The sequence below is a fragment of the Felis catus genome, chromosome D4 (genome assembly GCF_018350175.1).
Source record: "Felis catus isolate Fca126 chromosome D4, F.catus_Fca126_mat1.0, whole genome shotgun sequence".
Classification (NCBI taxonomy): Eukaryota; Metazoa; Chordata; class Mammalia; order Carnivora; family Felidae; genus Felis; species Felis catus.
Genome location: NC_058380.1, coordinates 10348446 through 10372925, shown reverse-complemented (window position 1 = coordinate 10372925; position 24480 = coordinate 10348446). Strand labels below are relative to the sequence as shown.

Genomic DNA, 24480 nt, shown 5'->3' with positions numbered 1-24480 from the left:
CTCCCTACTCTTTTTTCTTTCCAATATGGAAATAACAATAACAACAATAATGATAATAATGATAATAATAATAATAACCCTATTACTGGTAACCAGATACTTTGCTAAGCACTTCATGAGTATTAACTAATTTAGTATTTCTAACAATCCTTTAGGCAGATATTATTATTATCCTCTTATTCTCCTATTACAGATAAACAGACTAAGACACAGAGAGGTTAAGAAACTTGTCTAAGGTCACACAGCTGGGATTCAAAGCTAGGCATTTCATTATGATGCTATACTGCCTCGCTCATAAAATAATGTATTTTTTTTTCTGATGGTGAAAGTAATGCCTCCTAAACACTTATAAAAATCAGATAAAGTGTAAGCACCACTGAGCTATAGTAGTTAGAAAGCAAAACACATAATAATTTTTTGTGAAATGAGCTTAGTTTCTGAATTATTATTTTTTTCAATGTTTATTCTTGAGAGAGAGAGAGAGAGAGAGAGAGAGAGATCACGAGTGGGGAAAGGGCAGAGAGAGAGAGGGAGACACAGAATCTGAAACAGGCTCCAGGCTCTGAGCTGTCAGCACAGAGTTCAGCTCTCACGAACCGTGAGATCATGACCTGAGCCGAAGTCTGACGCCTAATTGAGTGAGCCACCCAGGTGCCCCTAGTTTCTGAATTCTAATGCTAAGAGTGCTGGCAAATTGGGGTTGACCACGGGACTGAGGCTGCACCAGCTCAGCCCAAACCTAGTTATCAGCTCTTACCATACAGTCATGGAAAAGAGACAGAATGGAGGGTTCCAGAATCTGGATCGACTTTGCAAAATTATAAAATAAAAACAAACTATAAGATTATCACCCATAATCCTGTAACCCAGGAAGAACTAAATAGCCTATCAAACAGATATAAATCCACATTAGTTTCTATTTCAGAAATGGAACCACATTGTATATCATGGTGTTTTTTGTTTGTTGCCTTTCAGCACAAAATTATAAACAGCTTCATTGAGCTATAATTTATATACATAAAATTCTCTTGTTTTAGTCATACCGATAATTTTAATAAATTTGCAGAACTTTGCAACCATTACCACAATACTATTTTATTTTTTAAATATTTTATTCATTTTTGAGAGAGAGAGAGAGAGAGAGAGAGCAAGCAGGGGAGGGGCAGAGACAGAGGGAGACACAGAATCCAAAGCAGGCTCCAGGCTCTGAATTGTCAGCACAGAGCCAGACACGGGGCTCGAACCCACGAACCGTGAGATCATGACCTGAGCCGAAGTCGGACGCTTAACCTACCAAGCCACCCAGGCGCCTCTACCACAGTGCAATTTTAGACCGTTGCATCACCCCCGAAAGACCCCTTATACCCGTTTGCACTTCCTTTTCATCCCTCCCCCAGCTCCTGGTGAATGCTCGTCTATCTTCTCTATATTGGTTTGCCTCTTCTGGACATTTGATATAAATGGGAACATACGATATGTGGTATTTTGAATCTTTTCCTTAGCATGTTTTCAAGGTTCATTCTTGCTTCAGCATGTATCACTATTGTCATCCCTTTTGATGCCTGGATAATATTCCTTTGTATGCATATACCATATTTTGTTTATCCATTCATGTGTCGATGAATTGGGATTCTTTAAAATGAATAATGGTGCTATGGATATTCATGTCCGGGGATTTGTTTGGACTCATATTTTCATGTCTCTGCGGTAGATATCTAGGGGCGAAATAATTTGGTCACATGGTAAAGCTTTCTTCCAAAATGGCTATGCCATTTTACATTCCCACCAGCACTATATCAGAATTCTGGTTTCCCTACATCCTACCCAGTACTTGCTACTGTCCATGTTTTCGACCACAGCCATCTTCGTGGGTGTGAGGTGACACCTCGCTGTTGTTTTGATTTGCATTTCCCTGGTGACTGACCATACCAAGCATCTTTCCATGTGCTTACTGGCCATTCGAATAATTTCTTCGGTGAAATGTCCATTCAAAATGTTGCCCATTCTTCGACTGGGTGTCTCTTTATTATTGAATCTCAAGAGTTTTTTTTTTTTTTTTTTTTTTTTATGTATTCTAGATACAAGTCCTTTATTAGGTATGATTTCCAAGTATTTTCTCCCAGTCTGTGGCTTTTCAGTTTCTTAGAGGCACAAAGATTTTTGAATTTTGATAAAGTCAGTTTAGCTTTTTTTTTTTTTTTTTTTGGCTCTTATCACCTGTGATTTGGTGTCATATCTAAGAAGTCTTTGCCTAACCCTGCCACGTTTTAGAACAGGCTTCCCCACCTCCACCGCTCATCAGTATGTCTTCACCATGTTTCTGCCTCAGTACATAGAGATCTGCATCATCAGCCTTCATAGATCTGGTTTCTGGAAAGAGGGGCGGGAAGAAAGGAGACAAGAGGGCCAGGCCACTCGGAATATCCAGAGCCACTCGGCTCATCCTTGGGAGCTCCCTACTTTCCTTTTGGATCATCTTGCGCCTGGTACCTCCTCTGTGGTTTGTGAATAAAAACTTTATTAGGCCGTTAGCTTCATCACATTTTATGTGTTAGCACCTTGGTCGCACAGATTCCTAGCCTCAATGTTTCTGTAGCCTTAAACCCCTCCATCACAGATCCCAGGGAGGGGAGGCTCCCCTGTAACATAGAATTTGACAGTCACTGCTTCCAACATTTACTCCATTCTCTAAAACTGGATTGGCCTTTGGGAATAATTCTGCTCTAGCTAATGTATTAAAGTATAAATGTATGGAAAAAGGTAAATAAATAGTACCTAACAGCAATTGGCCTGTGTGTTTTAATGGCAGTATTCCTCCACAAACTGGTGGTGATCACGTAACAGGTTCCAGAACAAGATGATTGGTTGGATCCTGGCCTCTGTCCGGAATAGAGCTTCACTGACTCGATGGGTAGCGTATGAGGGATTGTGTAAAGCTAGAAGCTTCTTTAGAAAATAATTTGCAGCCAGAGAACACTAATGGAGAATGTGAAAAATGCTCATTTGCTAAGTGAGGGTAACCAGATAACCACCTCGATGAGAAGCCAAGTAGGGTGGGTTCCATCCTTTGCAAACCTAACCCCCCCCCATGGGGGCCCAGAGTTTGGAACCTGAGAACTAATACTGGAGAAAACAAGGAGAGTGGGGGGAGGGCAATGTTAGGGCAGCCCCCTGGCTGGACAAGGGCTGTTGTGGGGTTAGGGAGGTGTCACCAAGTAAACGGGTAGGTAAAGGACCCACAACAGTCCTCCATGCTGGGTGGAAACTCTATGAGGCTGAGAAATGCAGAGGGAGGTCATTCAAAGTCCTTTAAGACACAGCCTTCGGTTTTTTAACTTTTGGTTTTCACAAGGCAAACAATACCAAGCCACTGCAGGGGCCAGCTGCTGTTTGCATGGAATATACTGGAATACTAAGAAACAGGGAGACCCGCTGGGAGCTACTGCAGATCCAGACAAGGGAAGGGCTGGTGTTCCAGGGACACGTGGGTGTGTAGGAAGAAATGATCTGCGGGCCTTGGGAAGGGATTTGCTGTACCTGTGAACAGAGAGGAAACACACATGGGTGGGGTGGGGGTGGGGGGAAGGCTGTAAGATGACTGACGGTTTTTAGAGGGATAATTACAGTGAATGCACAGATCTTAAGTGTGGGATGACTTTTGAGAAATATCTACATCTGTTAAGCACACCCCACCCCCATCAAGGTTTTTTTAAAGGCTGAATTTCACGTGCCTGCAGATCCTATGTGAAGCTGCCTCAAGGCAAGAAGCTGTATGCCCCCAAAGTGAGAAGCGACAAGAGCTGGAGCTGTGGATTTGAAAGTTATCTGGAGCCAGCAGGTGGAAATCCTGTGAACGAATGAACATAAGTGCACGAAGGGATAACTGGAGAACAGAAAGGCCCAATTTTTGGTGCCATCGAGCCCCACACAGTGAGAGTCTCATTTGCTGATTAAGTGCAAAGACTTCTCTTTTCTCAGGCCTTCAATATCATACTTCGTTCTCTTAAGTGAGACAGAAGGCGCTTTACTTTCAGAGTTGGCTTCTGCCAACCTCTGCCTTAGTTACCCAACTAACTTGGAGAATGGGGGAAGGGAGCGAGAGAACCCCACCGGGGGGTCTGCATCTCCTCCAAGCAGCTTGCACGACCAGGATGCACAACTACGCCCTCGCCCTGGGGAGCTGAGCTTCCTGCTGGTGCAGCGCGCTTTCGCACCTGGGCGGGCACAGAGATCGCAGGATCGCCGCGGCTCTGCATCTCTGGCTGCACTTGCAGCCACCCTGCAGCAGTGCCCTCGGCGTTTGCAGCCAGTGCAAGCTAGCTCGCGGCCGGAACGCTAGGGCCAGAGTTGGGGGGCGGTGGGCGTGGCTGCATTCCCTTTCGCCTTCTCCCGCCCAGGCAGTCCCGGGAACGTTCTGAAAAGTATCTAAAAGTTGGGCGCCGCGCGCGCGCGCGCCAAAAAAAAAAAAAAAAAGGCACAACCTCCTCCCTCCCCACTCCCGCCAGTCTGAGCGTTGTGTGGCTCGACCTCGCCACTCCGGCTGCACCTCCGGCTGCGGCGCGCACGCTTTCTGCGCCTTCCGCTCCCGAGCCTCGCCGTCGGCTGGGCTCTTTCCTTGCAGCCGGCTCCAGACCAGAGAGGAGTCCAGAGGGTCCTAGCACTTCTCTCTGGGGCACCATGCCCAACGACGAAGCATTTAGCAAGCCTTCGGCACCGTCGGAGGCCGGGGCACCCCCGCAGGGCAAGACGGGGGGCTTCGGCAAAGCGGCAGGACCGCAGCTAACTAGCAACGGTGGTGCGGGCGCCGGGGGCAGCGGCGGCGGCGGCGGAGGCGGCGGCTCGGGCTCGGGCTCCGGCTCCGGCTCCGGGTCGTCGGGCATGGGCTCCGGGGGCAAGAAGTCCCCGCGGCTGCCCAAGTGCGCCCGATGCAGGAACCACGGCTACGCGTCGCCGCTCAAGGGCCACAAGCGCTTCTGCATGTGGCGGGACTGCCAGTGCAAGAAGTGCAACCTGATCGCCGAGAGACAGCGCGTGATGGCCGCGCAGGTGAGTGCGGGCGTCCAGGAACAGGGGGATCAGCCCCGAGCTTAAAGTCCCTCGAACGAGGCGGGCGCCACGCGGTCCAGGGGTTCTGGAGGGAGGCCGTGGGGCTCGCTGACGGCCGCGGGGCCCAGGCCTCCCAGCTACGCGACGCGCCACGCCACCCTTGGAGGACCGGGAGTCGTCTCCCATCCGGCCCGCGGAGGGGGGAGGTGCGGGCTTTGCCCGAGGCCCCGGAATCCCTGATCTCGCCCTTAAATAGAGTTGCGGGGTTCGCCCCTTTGGGGGTCCCCAGGATTTCGGCCCTTTTTCAGAACAGAGTTAGTTGCTGGGTTTGCGCTGTTCGGAGTCTCGGGATCCCCGACCCCGCCCTCTAGCAGACAGTTGAGGGGTTCGCCTCTTCGGGCGTTCCCAGAATCCATCCCTAGGATGGCTGATCCTTTCCAAGCAGTACGTTTCAGGGCTCGCTCTGTCCCGGAGTCCCTGGATCCCTGACCCCGTCCTCCAGGAGAGTTACGGGGTTCGCGCCTTCGGGGGTCCCCAGAATTCCTTGGATCTCTGATGGTTTTCTTGGAGCACAGAGGTGCAGGGTTCGCCCCTTGGGGGGTCACCAACATCCCCAGGATCTCTGATCCCGCTTTCAGAGCAGAGAGTGTTGGGAGGCCAACCCGCCCGCGGTCCCGAGGATCTCCGACCTCGCTGTTGGAGCACAGAGTTGGGGAACCCACCCCGCTCCGGAGGCCCTAGGATCCCCGCCCCCGAGCAGAGACTAGCTCTCACTTTGGGGAGGGTGCTGGAGGGCTCCCGCTCGGCAGATTGGGGGGGAGGGGGGGCAGCACGGAGGTCACAGCGGCCGCCGCTCTTTCGTGTACCGCGCGGGTGGCGAGATCCTCCTGGAAAAGTCGCTGCGGCGCGCGTGGTCCCCGCGCACCGCCAGGCGCCCTTCCCAAGCTCGCCGCCCGCGGGTCCGCGCCACGCGCATCAGCCATTTTGAGCCGCGGAAATTTTACTAGCGTTTCAACTTTTGCCGCCTGGACCTGGCCTACTCAGGTCCAAGTTCCTTTGAGTCTGTTTTAAAGCACTCCTAAGGATATTTGAAAATCAACTCAGGGGAGAAAATGGCAAGGGTTTAAGGGTAGATCTGTAGTTCTCTTTTTTTTTTTTCTAAAGCACCCCAAGCAGGACAGTAGTTTAGCGTCTTCAACGGAAATAGTTAGCGTCCTTGGTATCCTGAAAGGATTTTTAGGGGAGAATAATATACATTCTTTCCAGCTAAAATTTGTTTCATCCTTTTAAGACAGTTTATTTAAGATTAAAAGATACCAAAGAAATGTTTACTAACGATGCGCTACTTTTGACTGGGATCGTGTAGATATCCTCCGTGGAGAAGAACTCCTATAAGCGGTTTAACAAGACTGTGCTTTTTTATATCCGTCTGAATTTTGAAAATGTGTCTGCAATTGGTTGTATGTTGCCTTCACGGGTCGCAAGTGGACACGCAGGTTATTTTCCTTCGTTTCCTTATGGATTTTTAGCTTAATCTGGAGTGGGTGAAGAGAGAACGCTGATGGAGGGTTAAAATGCATCCCCGTGAGCTTACTGAGAAAGACTTCGGGGCATTGAAGTTGTGTTTGTAGGTAGAAAAATATTCTGAACGTTTAGTTGTTAGCTTAAATATTTAGTGTGGAGAGTATGCTTGAGAGGGGAGTTGTCCTCAAAATATAATTAAAAATCTGTATTGAAATAGGGCCATTCATTTTGAATAAGCTTGCTTATTACAAGGGGCACCAACTTGGAAAAAGCCTGTTTGCTTATGTTAAAAACAAAAACGACGCAGGGTTACTGGTATAATATGAAACTTCAGCATTTTCTGCACCAGAAAGCTTGCACTGTGCTAGATGAAATCCTTTAAAATTTCCCATAACAGCCATTCTTTTCGTTCTGAGTGTGTGAAATTGAATTTAAATATGACCTTCAAGTGGTAGTGTTTCAATCAATTGCCCCACCTTTCTGGATTAAATAACATTTCTTTAAGATCTTTGAGAGGTCTTCTCTGTCCCTCTCCTGCTCGCCTTCTCTCTCCCTCCCTCTCAAAATAAATAACTTAAAAAAGTAAGTAAAATATTTGAGAGGTCTTTATAACAGTGTCCTTAGTTTATGGCGTATATAATAAACACCCTGTGCATTTTGTGCATGCGTGGGATTTGTGTAAATTGGGGTATAAGCATGCATTGACGTATTTCAGAGATCTGTGGGTATTTTTTGCTGTTGTTGCTGCTGTTTCCGTGAAATCTTTCATATTCTGTTTCTAAACTTAGTTATTAATGGAGAATCCAAGACTTAAGGCTAGTCGTTTTATCTTGATTATTTAAGGATTTTGTTTTGTAAGTTGAGGATTCTTGTTGTGAGGGAAATTATTTTCAGGTTAATCAGTTTGCTAAATGTGGACTACAGTTTTCCTAAAACAATATATAAATCGTAACCGTGTTTCTGGTTAACCATTTTGATTTCGACTTTGGGCTTGTAGTTGGGCCGCTGAGGTAGAGATATTTTACTTTCTCATTTCGCTCTTACCAATAGTCCAGTTTCAACAGAAATACTCCTCTTCTGTTATGTGTGGGAGGCAAAAGTACTTTACTTCTATTTGCTTTACACTTTTTCCCCCCCACCGAACCTTTAACAATGTTATTTAAAAGCAGATAAATTGAAGAGGGACCGTGAGGAGTCTCTCTCCTAGGTTAGGTCCCTTACACCCTCACTTCCGGCTCCTTCCTGCCAGCCTGTCCTCTGCCTTTCTTTCCCCCTGCAGCCTCTCCCTTCCTTTCCTTTCCCCAAGGACCTCAACACGGTGTTCCAGCCCCTTCCTCCCATTTTGGCTCTGCATGCTCCTCCATTCCAGAGATCTGGGCCCTGTGGGGTTTCCTGGACAGCCCCTGCCTTTCCCACCTACCCTGCTCCCCTGTGCTATGTTGTTCTGACCCTTCCTTCTTGCCGGTCCAGGCGTGCCTCATTCTGTCCTTCGAGGCCCTGTTCCAGTACCACTTCTGGCTGATTCTTGCACTCAAAGCCATCTCTGTCTCCAGAGTCCTGCTGTGGGGGTGGGTGTGTCCCTGTCCTGTGGTATTTGCCACATTGCGTGGTGAGTTGTGGCTGCCCATGTGCACCTCCTGCTTCTGCTTTTCAACAGTGAGTACCTTGGGATGGTGGACTCTAATCTCGCTGTGTCTTGCTGGTTGCTGTTCCCAGCATGGCGGCCTTTTATGTGTGGAGAGAAGGAGTGAGTGACCTCACTCTCCTTCCTTCCTGTTCTACCCTCGCTGACTTCTCTTCAGACTGAACAACTCTGCTTGGCTGACTCTACGGGTGTCCCCCCCCCAACCCTGCCCATCCTCCCTGGCCAGGCTCATTTCCTGCTCCTCTACATACTCCTGGGTGTAGGGGACAGGCTGTGACCCACCGTGGGCTCTAAACCACCTTCTACTTTGGCTGCACCTCCTAGGTATCGAGGTGGCTCTCTTTCGCAAGGAATGAGAGGATCTTGGGCCTCTGTCCTGAAGCCCCTAAATCAGCACGCCTGGGGGGACGGGGGCCTGGTGGTTGTGGCGCAGCTGTGCTGTCCAGGTGACGGGGGTCGGGGGGTGCAGGAGGGCTGACCTGCTGCCCTGTGCTTGCAGGTGGCCCTGAGAAGGCAGCAGGCCCAGGAAGAGGAGCTGGGGATCAGCCACCCCATCCCGCTCCCCAGCGCTGCCGAACTGCTTGTCAAGAGAGAGAGCAATGGCAACAACCCGTGCCTGATGACCGAGAGCAGCAGCCCCTCGCAGCCGGGGCCGGCCAGCACCCCCACCACTGCCGCATCAGGTAAGGGGCCCGAGGCGCACGTGGTCGCCGGCCAGGACGGAAGAAGGGCCGCGGTCCACGAAAATGGTCTCGGGACTGGCCTGAGCCACGCGTCACATCCAGAACGTGAGCCGTCTCCCTCTGCGGGTCTGTTTTTAGCTACCTCACGAAGGAGATGGCCAGGAATTCTCGAATTGGAAGTCTGGTAGCTTCGATTTCCCGTTGGCTAATAGCTAAGTCTGAATCTGGACAGAGTCGGACTCACTTGATATCAGAGGGCCGAGATCGGCCCAGAGTCCATCTCAGTCCACCCTCTGTTTTGAGGCCCTCTTGGTGGGAGGTAAAGATCCTTGTGTTCTAGAACCGTAAGTCCCATTTCTCTGGCAAGGACTGCGGTCCATTTGGGGAAAGTATCTGCAAAGGTCCTGAGGGGTAGGGAGGTTAAGTGACCGGCTGAGTCCACTGAGCTAGAAAGTATCTGACGTGGTCCATGTGCCTCCAGAGCTCATTGTGCTAAACTGGTCTCCAAATGACCTCAGCAATCATGACGGTCTAGAGTCGCATTGTCCAGGATGGACGCCCCTTGCCAGGTGTGGCCATTGAAATTTAACCTAAGTACAGTGAAATAAGATGAAAACATGAGACCAAAGAAGGTATACAATGAGCGTTAGCGATCATTAGGGAAATGCAAGTCAAAACTATAGTGAAATACCACTTTGCACCCATTAGGTTGGCGGCTCTCAAAAAAAACGAAAATAAAAACAAACAAAACCCCAGAAAATAACAATATTGGCAAGGATGGGGGGAAATTGGATCCTTTGTGCACTCTTGGTGGAAATGTAAAATGGTGTAGCTGACATAGAAACCAATATGGCGTTTCTTCCAAACATAGCAAAGAGAATGATCTGTGACTCAGCAACACCTCTTCTGGGTTTGTACCCAAAAGAACTGGAAGCAGGGTCTCGTAGAGACCCCTATACTTGTACACCCACGTTGATAATAGCATTCATAATGTGGAAGCAACCCGTGTGTCCACGGACAGGTGAGCGAGTAACAAAAATGTGGTAATGTGGTCTATACATATAGTGGAATGTTATTCACCCTTTAGGAGGAAGGGAATTCTAAACTTTTTTTTTAACCTTTTTTTAATGTTTATTTATTTTTGAGAGGGGGAGAGAGAGAGAGAGAGAGAGAGAGAGAGAGAGAGAGACATAGTGTGAGCAAGGGAGAGGCAGAGACAGAGAGGGAGACCCAGAAGCTGAAGCAGGCTCCAGGGTCTGAGCTGTCAGCACAGAGCCAGACGCAGGGCTTGAACCCACGAGTTGTGAGATCATGGCCTGAGCCAAAATCAGACACTCAACCCACTGAGACGCCCCAAGAAGAAGGGAATTCTGCCACACACTAAGACATGGATCATCTTGAGGATATTATGCTAAGCGAAATGAGCCGGTCACAAAAAGACGGATACCGTATGGTTCTGCTTATATACTTAAGAGTATCAAAATCATAGGGACAGAAAGTGGATTGGTGGTTGCCAGGGGCTGGGGGGAGAAGGGAATGGCGAGTTAGTGTTCTGTGGGTGTAGAGCTGCACTTTACAAGGTGCAAAGAGTTCTGGAGACAGATGGTGGCAATGGTGGCAACATTACAGAGGTGTTTAATGTCACTGAAGCGTGCATTTAAAAGTGGTTAAGACGGGAGATTTTACGTTACATGCATTTTACCATTATAAAAAAAAAATGTGTTTAAAAACGTAAAACCTTTATCTCCTCAGTTGCACTACCACATTTCAAGTGCTCAGAAGGCACTTAGAGCTCAGGTTCTAATTATTTAAATTATCAGAAAGCGTACATTTCCATTTTTCACAGAGTTCCTTTGAATGGCACTGGCCTAGAATGCAGGAGTTCTAGGAAATCCACCAAGATCTGTGAAATCCTGTTGACAAATATTTATACTGTTGACCCTTAACAACACGGGGGTCAGGAGTACCAACACCCTTCTCAGTCAAAAATGCATGTATAACCTTTGGCTTTCCAACAACTTAACTGCTAATAGGCTACTGTTGAGTAGAAGCCTTACCAATGATATAAAACAGTCAATGATATAAAACATATTTTGTATGTTATGTGTATTATATAATATATTTTTATAATGAAGTAAGCTAGAGAGAAGAAATGTTACAAAGAATGTCATAAGGGGGAGAAAATACGTTAAAAGAACTGCTGTATTTATTTTAAAAAATTCACGTGTCAGTGGACCTTTGCAGTTCAAATCTGTGTTGTTCGGTAGTCCACTGTATTACATGCTAAAAATTCATGCCGAAGGGCGTCTGGGTGGCTCAGTCAGTTGAGCAACCAACTTTTGATTTCGGCTCAGGTCATGATCCCAGGGTTGTGGGATTGAGCCCCGCACCCAACTCCATACTGAGCTTGGAACCTGCTTAAGATTCTGTCTCATTCTCCCTCTGCCCCTCTCCCCAACTCATGTTCTCTCTCTAAAATAAAATAAAAATAAAATAAATAAAAACATACGCTGAGATTCATAGAAGATCTTTAGAGTCCACTAAGGCTCCCTGAAATACAGCCTTGCAGTGTGATTCCTCTTCACTAAGCTTTTCTTGAGTTACTCGGTTTGTTCAGCGGGGCTGAAGTTATTCAGCTGCCTTGCCACTTATTTGCTGTGCAACTTCAAACAAGTCACTTAAGCTCTCTGGGCCTTTGGTTTCCTCATATCAAAATGGGGGAGGAGGTCTTTGAGGGTTTTGAAGCCTGAGTCCCGACCATTATAAAGAAGGTAAAGGTAAGTGGGCACCGAAGAAAGCCAGTGAGAGATGGAACCCTTGTCTCTGTGCAGCAGGTAGGTGTACCTCTCACTGTGAGTATTGCTGCGGCTCTAGGTTCTGTAATCTACAAGGAGAACCGCCTTTTTTTTCTTTGGCTTGGTTTCTCATAATGTATGCTTACAAAGGGTTTCCAGACTTCCCTTTTGTTAGGAAGGACTGAATACATTTATCAGCAGTGGGATCTTTACACTTTGAGATTATATGCTGTGTTTAAGGTTGATTACCAAATAATACCGGGTCAGGGGCTGGTCTGGTGGGTTTCGCTGGAGGGCTGAAATGGGAAAGGGGTGTGTCAGAGGAATAAAGAGGGGAGTAACTCATTTGATTTTCACAAACATCTTCTGAGGTAGGCACTATTCCCCGTTACAGCTAGGGAAACCAGTGGTAAGGGAGCTGCCTCAGAATAAAGCTGAGTTGAACTTGGATTCTGTCCAGGGCTGTAAGGCCTCAAAGCCCATGGATTTTCCATTTTACCTGCCTGTGAAGAGAGGCTGGGGGAACAGTTGCCATGTTTCCTTGTCAAAAGGACCAATCACAATTCGAGGCTGTGGTTTAATCTTCAGAAGGGATTTAGGGCTACCCGAGACATTAAGAACAACTTAATTAGGGACAGAAGTCCCTGCCATTCACTGTTGTTCTAGAAGGCTGTGGCCACCGGTCTTCATGAGGAGGAACAGAGGGAGAGGCCCGTGATGGGTAGATGTCCAAGCAGGGCAGTTTACAGGGCACCGCAGGTAAGCCTGGCTTAGCCAGCTGTCCTGCACTCCGCCTTGTGGAAGGGATGTCAGAGTTGGATTGTACACCCAAGAGAGGAGCTTTAGAGAAGGATCTCAGGGTTGACGGAGTTCAGCGTGACAAAGACGTTCTCGAAGAGTATTTCAGAGTAGCAGCAGGGAAAGTCACAAATAGAAGCAGCAGGGGAGCAAGCTAGAAGGTTCAGGGTCAGGGAGGATGTGACCAGATTCTCTTTTTTTGCCTATGGAGCTGGTAGACCTTGGAGTCATTTTGGAGTCTTGGACTCAACACTCAGCAGGAGGGAACGAGGAAGCCAGCAGTGTGCTGTGCTCGTGTGCTTGGGAGGCATCGCTCTGGAGGCCCTCTGCCTGTGGGCTCTCCCCTCACCAGCCCACCTCCATGGGGCAGGAGCCCCAGGTACATGGTCTCACTCCCAGAGCAGGGGGAGGGGCAGACAGAGAGAGAGAGAGAATCCCAAGCAGGCTCCATGCTGTCAGCTCAGAGCCGAGTGCAGGGCTCAGTCTCAGGAACCTTGAGATCACAACCCGAGCCAAAATCAAGAGTCGGACGCTTAACCGACGGAGCCACCCAGGCACCCCAAGGCTTGCACCAAGGCTCTTGAGTGGAGATTGATAATTTCTGGACTGAGCTAGGATATGAGCAAGAGAAAGACAGAAAAGCCACTAGAGATAAACTACATAAATATATAGAGGGAGGAAAAGAGAGGAAGGGAGGTGGGGAAGAGAGAGAACCAAGAGAGAGAGACAGACAAACAGACTGAAGAGTGTCCTTCAAGGTTTGTGAAGCACGTGGGGCCCAATTTAAGATAGTTTGCTGCTAACACATAAGTAGAGCTTATATTAAACTTCCAGAGATTGGGATTTATTTGAAATAACAGTTAACTTCATGCAGTAAAAGGGAAACAGTACAAAAGCGTATTCAGTGAAATGGGGTTGTACTTCCAGTCCCAACCCGCAAATCCCTTCTGTTTGGCATTCCAGGATTACTGGCTGGACATACAGGCTTATGTGTCTGTCTTTCGCTTTTGTAGATCTATTATTCATGTATTTAACTTAATGAGAGTGCATTGTTCCTACTTGGAGTTAGTTTAGTTTTTTTTTTTTTTCTTAAAACATCTTGAAATTTTTTTTAACGCTTGTTTTTGAGAGCGAGCGCATGCGAGTGAGCGTGGGGGAGGGGCAGAGAGAGAGGAAGACAGAGGATCCGAAGCAGGCTCCAGCCTCTGTACCAACAGCAGACAGCCTGAGAAGGGGCTGGAACTCATGAACCGTGAGATCATGACCTGAGCTAGTCAGAAGCTCAACCGACTGAGCCACCCAGGTGCCCCACAGCTTGGAATTTTTGACTGGGTTAGCCCTCCATCATATAAATGTGAAAGGCTAGAACTTTATTTAGTGAGGGGTGAAAGCTGCCAATGTGGTCAGGGAATAGTTGCCCTACTCACACGGAGGCAAGCTGTTCCCCTTCTCCCTCTAATATCTAATGTTTAGTGTCTACAAGGGCAGTAGTCTAGTGAAATTCAGTAGATTTTCATGTCCTTGAAGTTTCTTAGCTATCTCCTTTTGGCTCCCAAAAGTGCCAAAGTGAGAGTGGAAAGCACCCAAGAATTATTGCCCACATTATTGGCTGCATTCGAAGGATGCTGTGAAGGAAATTGGGTTCATCACCAAGCTGTTTTCACTTATTGGAGAGCAGACTCCCTCTGAATAGGATCCTGTACCTTAGAGGGAAGTCTCTCCACTCCTTAACCAGAGACTGGCTACCATCTACCAAAGATTCCTAGAATAATGGGGTGGAAACGATTTCTTACTATTATTTTCATCTATGACGGTGGGTATTACCGTGGAAGAAACAGCCTTTTGAAGCACTGCCCTATTCATTGTTGTTTCTTACGCTAGCAGGATCATTTTCAGTGCAATGGCAAAGGAAAAAAGAAAAGCATTTTTTATTGTAAATAACAGTGAGTTAACCGCAACTATTCAACATTATCTCAGCGGTTTTCCATTTTTAATTTTAGTGTAAAATATGTCTTAGAATTTTTTCTTTTAACGTTTATTCATTTTTGAGAGAGACAGCGTGTGAGCAGGGGAGGGGCAGAGACAGAGGGAGACACAGAATTCGAAGCAGGCTACAAGCTCTGAGCTGTCAGCACAGAGCCCGACACGGGGCTGGAACTCACAAATCGCGAGATCATGACCTGAGTCGAAGTCTGACACTTAACCGACTGAGCCACCCAGGCGCCCCTAGCATAAAATTCATCTTAATTTTCAAAATTACCAGTTGACTTTAAAAAGTCTCACATAGGCGTTCTTCCTCTTTAAAATTTGCATTCCTCTTTGTTTTAGTTTTCATTTATTTTTATTTTTGAGAGAGACAGAGTGTGAATGGGGGAGGGGCAGAGAGAGAGAGGGAGACACAGAATCGGAAGCAGGCTCCAGGCTCAGAGCTGTCAGCGCAGAACCTGACCTGGGGCCTGAACCCACGGACCAGGAGATCATGACCTGAGCCGAAGTCGGATGCTTAACCGACTGGGCCACCCAGGCGCCCCTGTTTTATATTCCGCTTGTCCTTCAACTCCTGCACAACCAGTCGGAGGCTGTTTCTTGCATGGCTTGTGCTGAGGTCTGCGTGGTTCTTGGCCTCTCCTTTTCTGGGCACAGCTGTCAGATGAAGGGTTGCATTGTAGCTCATCTGGCGCGTGTGTGTCCTTTGTAAGTAGGGACCTGAATGTTATCGCCCTTGGGGCCCTCCCTTCTGGAGCACCGGGCACTTCCACACACATTCACAGTCACACTCCCTCGCATCAGACCACCTCCTACCGTCTCTGGCCTCCCCCCTGCTGCCGGGCCGCCTGTGGCCTGTGGCCCACTTTCACTCACCTTTCCCCTGTTGGAAGGGTCAGTCAGGTCTGTGTCTGATAATGATGCGCCCCCCCCCCCCACCGCCTCCAACTTCGCTGCTCTTCCTTCACAGTAATTTCTCACTCGAGCATACACAGGGAGCAAGCACATGCTGGTAGGGGAACACATTTCATTGTGTGTCTTCTCCGTGCTTTACAAATGGGAAATGTGGCAGTTTGAAAATGGAATCGTGTGTCCGTGCAGCTCTTACCAGTAAGAACTGTGGCCGATGAATTAACAACAGAAGATACTGAGTTTAGATTTTGTTTTTTTTTTTTAAATAAACCGTATTCTTTAGAGCAGTTACAGGTTCACGTCGTGGCGAAGAGGAAGGGACAGGGATTTCCTGTGTGCCCCCGTCCCCACACATGCACAGCCTCCCCTGCCATCAACGTCCCCCACCAGAGCAGGACACTTGGTACAGTTGAACCTGCGCGGACATGTCGTTACCCCTGAACTTTGTAGTTTACGTGAGGATCCAGGCTTCGTGTTGTGTGTTCTATGGGTTTGGACAAATTTAATGACCGTTTGTACCCACCATTGTAGTGTCACACAGAATTGTTTCAGTGACCTGAAAACCCTGTGTGGAGTTATTGAAATTTAAAATAACATTCCAGGGGTACCTGGGTGGCTCAGTCGGTTAAGTCCCTGACTTCGGCTCCGGTCGTGACCTTCTGGTTTGTGAGTTCGAGCCCTGAGTCGGGCTCTGTGCTGACAGCTCAGAGCCTGGAGCCTGCTTCAGATTCTGTGTCTCCCTGTCTCTCTGTCCCTTCCCTGCTTGTGATTTCTCTCTCTGTCTCTTTCTTTCTCTCTCTCTGTCTCAAAAATAAATAAACATTTAAAAAATAACATTTCAATTAAAAAATTTTTAATGTTAATTTTTGAGAGAGAGAGTGCAAGCTGGGGAGGGGCAGAGAGAGGGAGACACAGAATCTGAGGCAGGCTCAAGCTTTGAGCTATTAGCACAGGGCCCAATGTGGGGCTCGAACTCACAAACCATGAGATGACAACCTAAGCCAAAATCAAACGCTTCACCGACTGAGCCACGCAGGCGCCCTCATTTCAGTTGTTATCTTTGCAGTTTTCCATTATTGTAAAGAAGGAAGCACTTCATTTAAATGAATACCCAAAGCATTTCATCTAAACCGCTTTGAAGATTCACTTTTGAGGAATTCTGGCCACTTATATGAGATGAGCTCCATCAATTCTAGACGGAGTTCTCAATTTCTGTTAGAATAGAAAATGTAGATACTTGTTTTTAAAAAGAGTTTTGATAAAAGTATGCCCCAATTTTACTTTCACAGTCAGGGAAATTTCTAGAATGTTGTACAAAACAAAAACTCCTTCACCCAAGCTACAGTTGGAGGCTTGAATACAAAAAAGGAACACTGAAGAGTCATGGTGCCGATCATCAAGTATCTGTTATTTTAGATCGGCTCTCACTTGATTTTATTTCTTCCGAGGGAAGTCTTTGCTTGCGTGGCAGACGTGGCAATTAATTGGGCTGATAGAAATTCTCTGTAGATAGTATTTCCGGAGAGCAGTGGCAGTCAACAAGGTACACAGGAGGTAGCCTTCTGGTTTCCCTGCGGCTAAAGAGAAAAGTTAGAAAACATCTAGAGCCACAAAAAGATAAATGCTAGGTTTCAAGCACAAATTAGTTGTGTAACAGCATTTGCAAAAGACATGAAAACGTTTTGATAGGTTTACATCTTTATCTCCTTTGTGAAAATGTGATCTTCTGGGCAGGGACTGTATTTTGTTTATCCCTGTGTCCACGTGCACAGCGCAGTACCTGGTTTTACAGTAAGCGGTCATAAACCATTGTTGAGTGAGTGAATGGTGATAGTTAGCATTGGAAGTTGTGTTTTAAACACTAGACTAGTTGTTGGCGGCGGGGGGCGGGGGGGCAGGTGCCTGGGTGGCATGGTTGGCTAAGCGTCCGTTGCTTGATTTCGGCTCAGGTCATGATGTCAGGGTTTGTGGGATCAAGCCTCACTTTAGGCTCTGTGCTGACAGCATGGGGCCTGCTTGAGATTCTCTCTCTTCCTCTCTCTCTCTCTCTCTCTCTCTCTCTCTCTCTGCCCTCCCCCCCCCCATAAAAATAAAAAAATAAAAAGTAAAAAGGTTAAAGCACTAGACTAGTGGCCATGCACCCATCTGCAGATGTCAGGGAGTAAAATCATTGATCAATGTGCGTTTTTGTTTTGTGATATTCTTAAAATGTATCTGGAGTTTTGAAATGCTAAAATGCCAAACATAATTTAACAACTCAGAGGTGTAATTCATGTACTGTATAATTCCTGTATTTAAAATGCACAACTCATTGTTTTTTGGTGAATTCACAGAGTTGTGCAACCATCACCAGACTCTAATTGTGGAACATTTTTGCCTCCTCCTAAAATGAAACTCTGTCCATCAGCAGTCACTACCTTCCTCCCAATCCCATACCAGCCCTAGGTAACCACTAATATGTTTTCTGTCCACACAGATTTACCTACTCTGGACATTTTGTGTTTTTGGACACTTCCTGTAAATGAAATCATATATGTGGCCTTTCGTGTCTGGCTTCTTTCACTTATCCTGATGTTAGCAAAGTTTATCCATGTTGTAGCATGCATTAATTACTAATTTTTAAATTAAAGTTTATTTATTTATTTTGAGAGAGAGAGAGAGAGAGTGCGCAAGCAGGGGAGGGCAGGCAGAGAGAGAGAATCCCAAGCAAGCTCCGTGCCCAGCACGGAGCCTGATGTGGGGCTCGTTCTCACAACTGTGAGATCATGACCTGAGCCGAAATTAAGAGTTGGAGGCTCAACTGACTGGCCACCCAGGTGCCCCTTCATTTTTTAAATTAATATTCCATTATATGCATATATCCTATTTTTTTCATCAACTGATGGACATTTGGGTTGCTTACACTTTTTGGCTCTTAAGGAGTAATTTTTCTGTAACATTTTTGTACCAGTTTTTGTATGAACGTGCGTTTCATTTTCTTAGGTATGTACCAAGTAGTCCCAATTGCTGAATCATATGGTAACACTATGTTTTTTAACCTTTTTGAGAACTTTTGAGAATGTTTTCCAAAGAGGCTGCATTGCTTTACATTCCCACAAGGATGGTATGAGGGTTCCAGAAAATTCAAATTTAAGTTTTTTTACTGCTTATTATTTTTTTTAAGTTTATTTATTTTGAGGGAGAGAGAGAGGAATGCAAGTGGGGAAGGGGTGGAGAGAGAGGATCCCTAGCAAGCTCTGCACCGTCAGCACAGAGCCTGACCTGGGACTCGAACTCATGAACCATGAGATCGTGACCTGAGTTGAAATCAAGAGTCAGATGCCTAACTGACTGAACCACCCAGGTAGGTGTCCCCAAACTTAAGTTTTTAAAAATTTTTTTAATGTTTATTTTTGAGAGAGAGAGAGAGAGGGGGCAGAGAGAGAGGGAGACACAGAATCTGAAGCAGGCTCCGGGCTCAGAGCTGTCAGCACAGAGCCTCACGTTGAGCTTGAACCCATGAATCCTGAGATCATGACCTGAGCTGAAGTCGGACACTTAACTGACTGAGCTACCCAGGCGCCCCAAGTTTTTTAAAATTAAAAGGTAAGATACCTTCATCCTGGTAAACATTACAGATATAAAACCCAGTGAGAGTCTCCTTGATGACCAGAAGTTTAGATCATGGAGGATTCTCTAGGTTTGCATTTTATTTTCACTGGAAGTATGTTAATATTCAGTCTCTTACAGTGTTTCCTCTTTTACCTCGTTATCACATACAGTTTTTAGTGAAAGGAATGGTGTTTGAGAAGGTACACCACAGAGGACCTGGTGATGGGCTTTCTTTGCTGTATTTTGGCTAACGTAACTCTTCAGACCTTGGGGGACAAGCATTTCCTCAGAACAATGGAGAAAGAATTCTGTTGCCTTAGAAACTTGGCAAGAATAATTTTTATCCTTGGATTTCTGAACATAAAAAACCACCATTGCTTTGGTGGAACCCAAAAGCGGAAAGCTGAGGGTCGGTGAATATGGACCCCTGTCCTCCATATTCCGGTGGGAAAAGGGTATGGTTCATAGACTGTCTTAGAATTTACTGCCAATAGCTGGTCACAGCAGTAGGTGTTGTCGTCGTGTGACACAGCCTTGCATTTTCTGTCATGGGAAACTCTTGCGTGTCCAAAAGCTCACCTGTGTCATCTGTTCGCTTGCCCACTCTGCACCATCCCCCGGAGTCCTTGAACCATGGATTCCTGTTAACTGCTGATTCAAGAGTCCTGTCCATTGACCACCCACTCATCACTCACTGTTTTTTGCATCTTGTGGACGCCTTTCCGTACCTCCTGTTGTTTTATGTAACTGACTTTTTAAAAATTTTTATTGCGTCAAAATATACATGGCGTAAAATTGACCATTTTGACTCTTGCTGGCGTGCAGTTTTGTGGCCTGCAGCAGTCAGGCTGCTGTGCCGCTGTCCCCACCATTCGTCTCCAGAATTTTTTTCATCTTCCTAAACGAAAAGCCCATCCCCACCAAGCGGTAACTCCCCATTCTCTCCCTCTCATTAACTGTTTTGCTGGCACAGCTTTCTTCAAAGCTTCTCGGTCTTTGAAATCACCTGTAGACTCACATGAGATAAGATGATCCCTTTTTATCTCTGTCCGCATCCTTTCTTTCTCCTCCTCTTCTCCCAGCCCCTCAAGTTCTGCTTTATTGCGGACTTCTCTCTTTGTTTTACACGCTGCGCCAATCCATGGCTCTGGGGTAATGAGGACTGAGGTTTCTCCAAGGACTGAGGTTTATAGAGAGAGGGGCACAGGGGAGTGTCTGCTAACACCCCCTTCAGGACACTATAAATTCTGTACCTCTGGCAGGTGATCTCAACTCCTCCGAGACTTGCAGTGTTCCATGCGGTGCCGTGAAGCAAGGGGAGAAGGGGAGGGATGCCCGTGGGACCCGTGGCTCCGGCCACCATCCCGTGGGTTCTTCACTTGTCAGGGTCCCTTTTGTCGTTGTCACAGGCAACTCGGTAGTGCAGATCTGTGTTTCTGTTCCAGCCTCTGTCTCTTAGTTTTCTTTTTTTCAACTTTTTTTTTTTTTTTGGGGGGGGGACAGAGAGACAGAGCATGAACGGGGGAGGGGCAGAGAGAGAGGGAGACACAGAATCGGAAACAGGCTCCAGGCTCCGAGCCATCAGCCCAGAGCCCGACGCGGGGCTCGAACTCACGGACCGCGAGATCGTGACCTGGCTGAAGTCGGACGCTTAACCGACTGCGCCACACAGGCGCCCTGTCTCTTAGTTTTCAACTTACAAAAAATTCAATGTGACAGCCGTTTCGACTCCCCTAAGAAAATGCACATAAATATTGGTCCCCGTTGCTGAAGCAAATTACAGTTCAAACCCAGTTTACTGTAGTCTCCTGATGTCTGTTGGTGGACATCACAATCATTAATCTGGTGTTACTGTACAAGCTCACTGAACATGCTTTTCGGGAGAAAATATGCACAAGAAACTTTTTTTTTTTTAATTTTTTTTTCAACGTTTATTTATTTTTTGGGGGGACAGAGAGAGACAGAGCACGAACGGGGGAGGGGCAGAGAGAGAGGGAGACACAGAATCGGAAACAGGCTCCAGGCTCTGAGCCATCAGCCCAGAGCCTGACTCGGGGCTCGAACTCACGGACCGCGAGATCGTGACCTGGCTGAAGTCGGACGCTTAACCGACTGCGCCACCCAGGCGCCCCTAGAAACTCTTAAAGTATACTATAAATAGCTGGTTTCTTGTCAAAAGAAAATATCAATTCAGTGTTCTAGTAATAGCAGGGTTTTTTGATTTTATTGGTATTAAGAATTCTTACATATTGCTTCAACCATCCAATATCAGTTCATTATATATTAACAGATGACTATTGATCTCAGCACTTATAAAACTACTGTTTTTGCACTATCCCTTAACTCTGGTCCTGAGGTTTGAGGTTTATCTAAAATATAGGCTATGAGTAAATTTAGGGAAGCAGATTGCATATATCAAACACTAATATGTTTGCTGAACTGCATTGAATTATCTTGGTTGGTGAGTCTGCTTTCTGAACAAGATTCCCTCCTTTCTTCTCTTTCTTCCTTCTGTGTTTTTTTTTTTTTTTTAAATCTAACTTTTCATTCAGTCAGCAAATGTTCATCATGCGACTTGGGTCAGACCTTTTTCTAGACGTGGGATAGACAGCAGCACGTAAAAAGCGTGTGCCTCACGCGGATCTTACAGATCCAGAAGGGGAGACAGTTTATAAATAAGTACACTAGTAAACACAAGGTATTTTCAGAAAGTGTTCACAGCTATGAAGAAAGACAAAATGATATGATGGTCGTGTCCAAGGGGACAGTGGGTGTTTGATAGGATAGTTCAGGAACGGGAGCCTCTCTAAGGGGAGTCAATGGAAGCCAGTCCTGAGTGATAGTGAGCCCTTGTGGTCAAGGCCTGGGGCAAGAGACTTCCAGGTGGGGCAGAGAGGTCGCCTGGAATGGGAAGGAGGCCCGTGTGCCAAAACCAGGGGCTGCCGTCCCCGGAGACCACATCTCCGGGGGCCTGACAGGACGGGAGAGAGTTGGGGTTTTATTAGGAGTGCAATGGGAAGTCACTGGAGTGTTGAAGCACTGAGTGACGTGACCTGATTTACTCAGGTCTCTCTGCTGCGGCGCTGGGCGTCAGTGCGAAGGGGAGGAGTGGGTCAGAAACTGAAGCGAAGGCTGCAAGTGCCCAGGTGGGGGGAGAGCTGCTCTCACGGGGGCGGGGGGGAGTAGAGATGGAAAGAAATGGTGGGACCCGAGGTCTCTTTGGGAGGTCAGTTTAAATGCAACTTTGGGGGATATCGTGGACGGCACCCCGTGCAGAGAGCGGCTGCCGCATCATTGCCAGTGGTAGGTACGGTGTCGTGGGCGCCTTACCGGCCTGACAGGTGAAGCGTTGTACATTGCTGTGGTCGTTAAAGTAATGGCCCCCGAGAAATGCCACACCCCAGCCTGGGACTTGTGAGGATGTCACCTTCGATGGCAGATGTGATGAAGTCAGACATTTTGGGATGGGAAGGTGGTCCTGAATTTTTCAGGTGGGTCCGTTCTAGTGGTGTGAATCTGGAGAACCGGAGGAGCCTTCCTGGCTACCCCCCTCCCCCCCCCCCACAATATACCACAGTGGGAGGAGTTACAGAGGGGTGGGGTTTGAAGCAGGAGCCTTGACCTTTGCTGGCTTTGGAGGTCGAAGAAGGGGCCCCGAGGCCAAGAGTTCGGGAGGCCTCTAGGAACTTGGGACAGCCCTCAGCTGACAGCCAGCAGGGACAGGGGACCTCAGTCGTCCCACTGCCAGGAACTGAGCTCTGCCGGCGCCCTGACTGAGCAAGGCCCCAGACTCTCCCCTGGAGCCTCCAGAAGAGAGTGCGGCCCTGTGGATGCCTTGCTTTTAGCCCAGAGAGACTCGCGGGCCCACAGAGCTGGAAGATAATAAATCTGTGTTGCTTTAAGCTGCTAAGTTTGTGGTAATTGTTGTATGGCAGTAGAAAACAAATCTGGTACGTGATCATCTTTTTTCTTGCGTTAGTGAGGTTGAACCTTTTTCACATGTTTAAGGGCCATTTGTAATTTTTTCTCTGTGTGTCCTTTGCCCGTTTCTCTGCTGAATCCCCTACATCTAGGTGTCCCTCATTCATTATGGAGACTGGTCCTCTGTGGTGTGAGGTGCAGCCCCCAGCTCCCCCATTGCCTGGTGTTTCGAGAGACCAGCTGGTGTTCCGTGAGACCACTTGCGGACAGACTGCAGAGATGAGGGGCCCAAGGCCTGAGCCCTGGCCGCCGCACTCCTTGGGGGTCAGGTGGAGAAAGCGGAGCTGAAGCCCGTGGCTCTTCTGGTTCCCCGTGAGCCGGCCGTTAGCCAAGTGAAAACGGACATGGCAGATGGCTAAATCTGTTGTGTCCTTCGTATTCTTCCAGCTTCTGCTCCTCAGTTTAACCTTGGGCAGACCTCATGTGAATCCAATGGCCCCAATGGCTTAAACCATCTCAGGGTCATGTCCAGTGTTGTGGTCTGGCAGGTGTGTACAGGAGGACTATTGGGTGTGTGTAAACTGGTATGGTGTGACTGAGGAATGGGATGTAGTGTCTAGTCAGATATTCTGCTTACTAGAGAGTAAAATTTCTCTTACCAGTGTTACATGACATTAGAGTGCACGTTACCATCAAATACTTCAGAGTAATTTTATTGCTTTCTTTAGTTGATGTGGGACATACCCAGGGCCCTGCTTCTCCTGGGGCAGGTTGTTAGTACCACGTGGCTGTGCTGGGTTCCTCCCCGGAAGAAGGACATATGGTAGTAGAAGCTTGATCAGAGGTCTTGGAGATTGAAGGCATCTAGAAAAAGAGTTTGGCTGGTCTCTTGAAACTTCCTACCTGGGGAGGAAGCCCCATGTCGTGAAGGAAACCTAAGATCCAGGGGTGCCTGGGTAGCTCAGTTGGTTAAACATCCTGACTTTGGTTCAGGTCATGATCTCACGGTTCATGAGTTCGAGCCCCGTGTCGGGCTCTGTGCTGACAGCTCAAAGCCTGGAGCCTGCTTCAGATTCTGGGTCTCCCTCTCTCTCTGCTCCTCTCCCACTCCTGCTCTGTCTCTGTCTCTCTCTCGAAAATGCAAATAAACATTAAAAAATATTTAAAAACAAAAACCTAAGATCCAGAGTCCGAGACCTGGCTGAGGTACCTGCCACCTCTCTGATTTTGAGCACTTGGGTTCACTTCTTTGTCTGTTTCTTCATTTGTGATATGGAGAGAATAATAATGCCTGCCCAGTTTACAGTGCTCCCCTAAGAAGTGTATGTGAAGGGTCTTTGTCAACCCTGACAAAGTACATAAACGTGTTTAGCACTCAAGTCTCAGATACTGGTGGGGGAACGGGACAGTGAGCTTGGGTTCGGTCCGTCCTAAAGCCATGACCTGGTTTCTTGCACAGACAAAGCTGCATGAACTGATAGGAAAAGGGTGATGTCCCTGGGTGAAGGTTATGTAGCCTGTCACATTTCCCTCCACCCCACCTGCACCCTGATGGCCAGGAATCTCTGGCGTGCATCTT

The 24480-nt window shown here is 47.5% G+C and overlaps 1 protein-coding gene across 2 annotated transcripts in view; it reads left to right on the top strand.

Moving 5' to 3' along the window:
• The first annotated feature begins 4503 nt into the window (after positions 1-4503).
• The window catches only part of DMRT1 (doublesex and mab-3 related transcription factor 1), a 112033-nt gene continuing 92056 nt past the window's right edge, over positions 4504-24480 (top strand). Inside the window, exons 1-2 of one of the 2 annotated variants that reach the window (XM_023243314.1) lie at positions 4504-5046; positions 8715-8898. In XM_023243314.1, coding sequence (XP_023099082.1) covers positions 4678-5046; positions 8715-8898 — 553 coding nt within the window. In that variant the 5' untranslated portion in view covers positions 4504-4677. The remainder of the gene's footprint in view (positions 5047-8714; positions 8899-24480) is intronic. The other variant, XM_023243315.2, reaches the window with a different exon arrangement.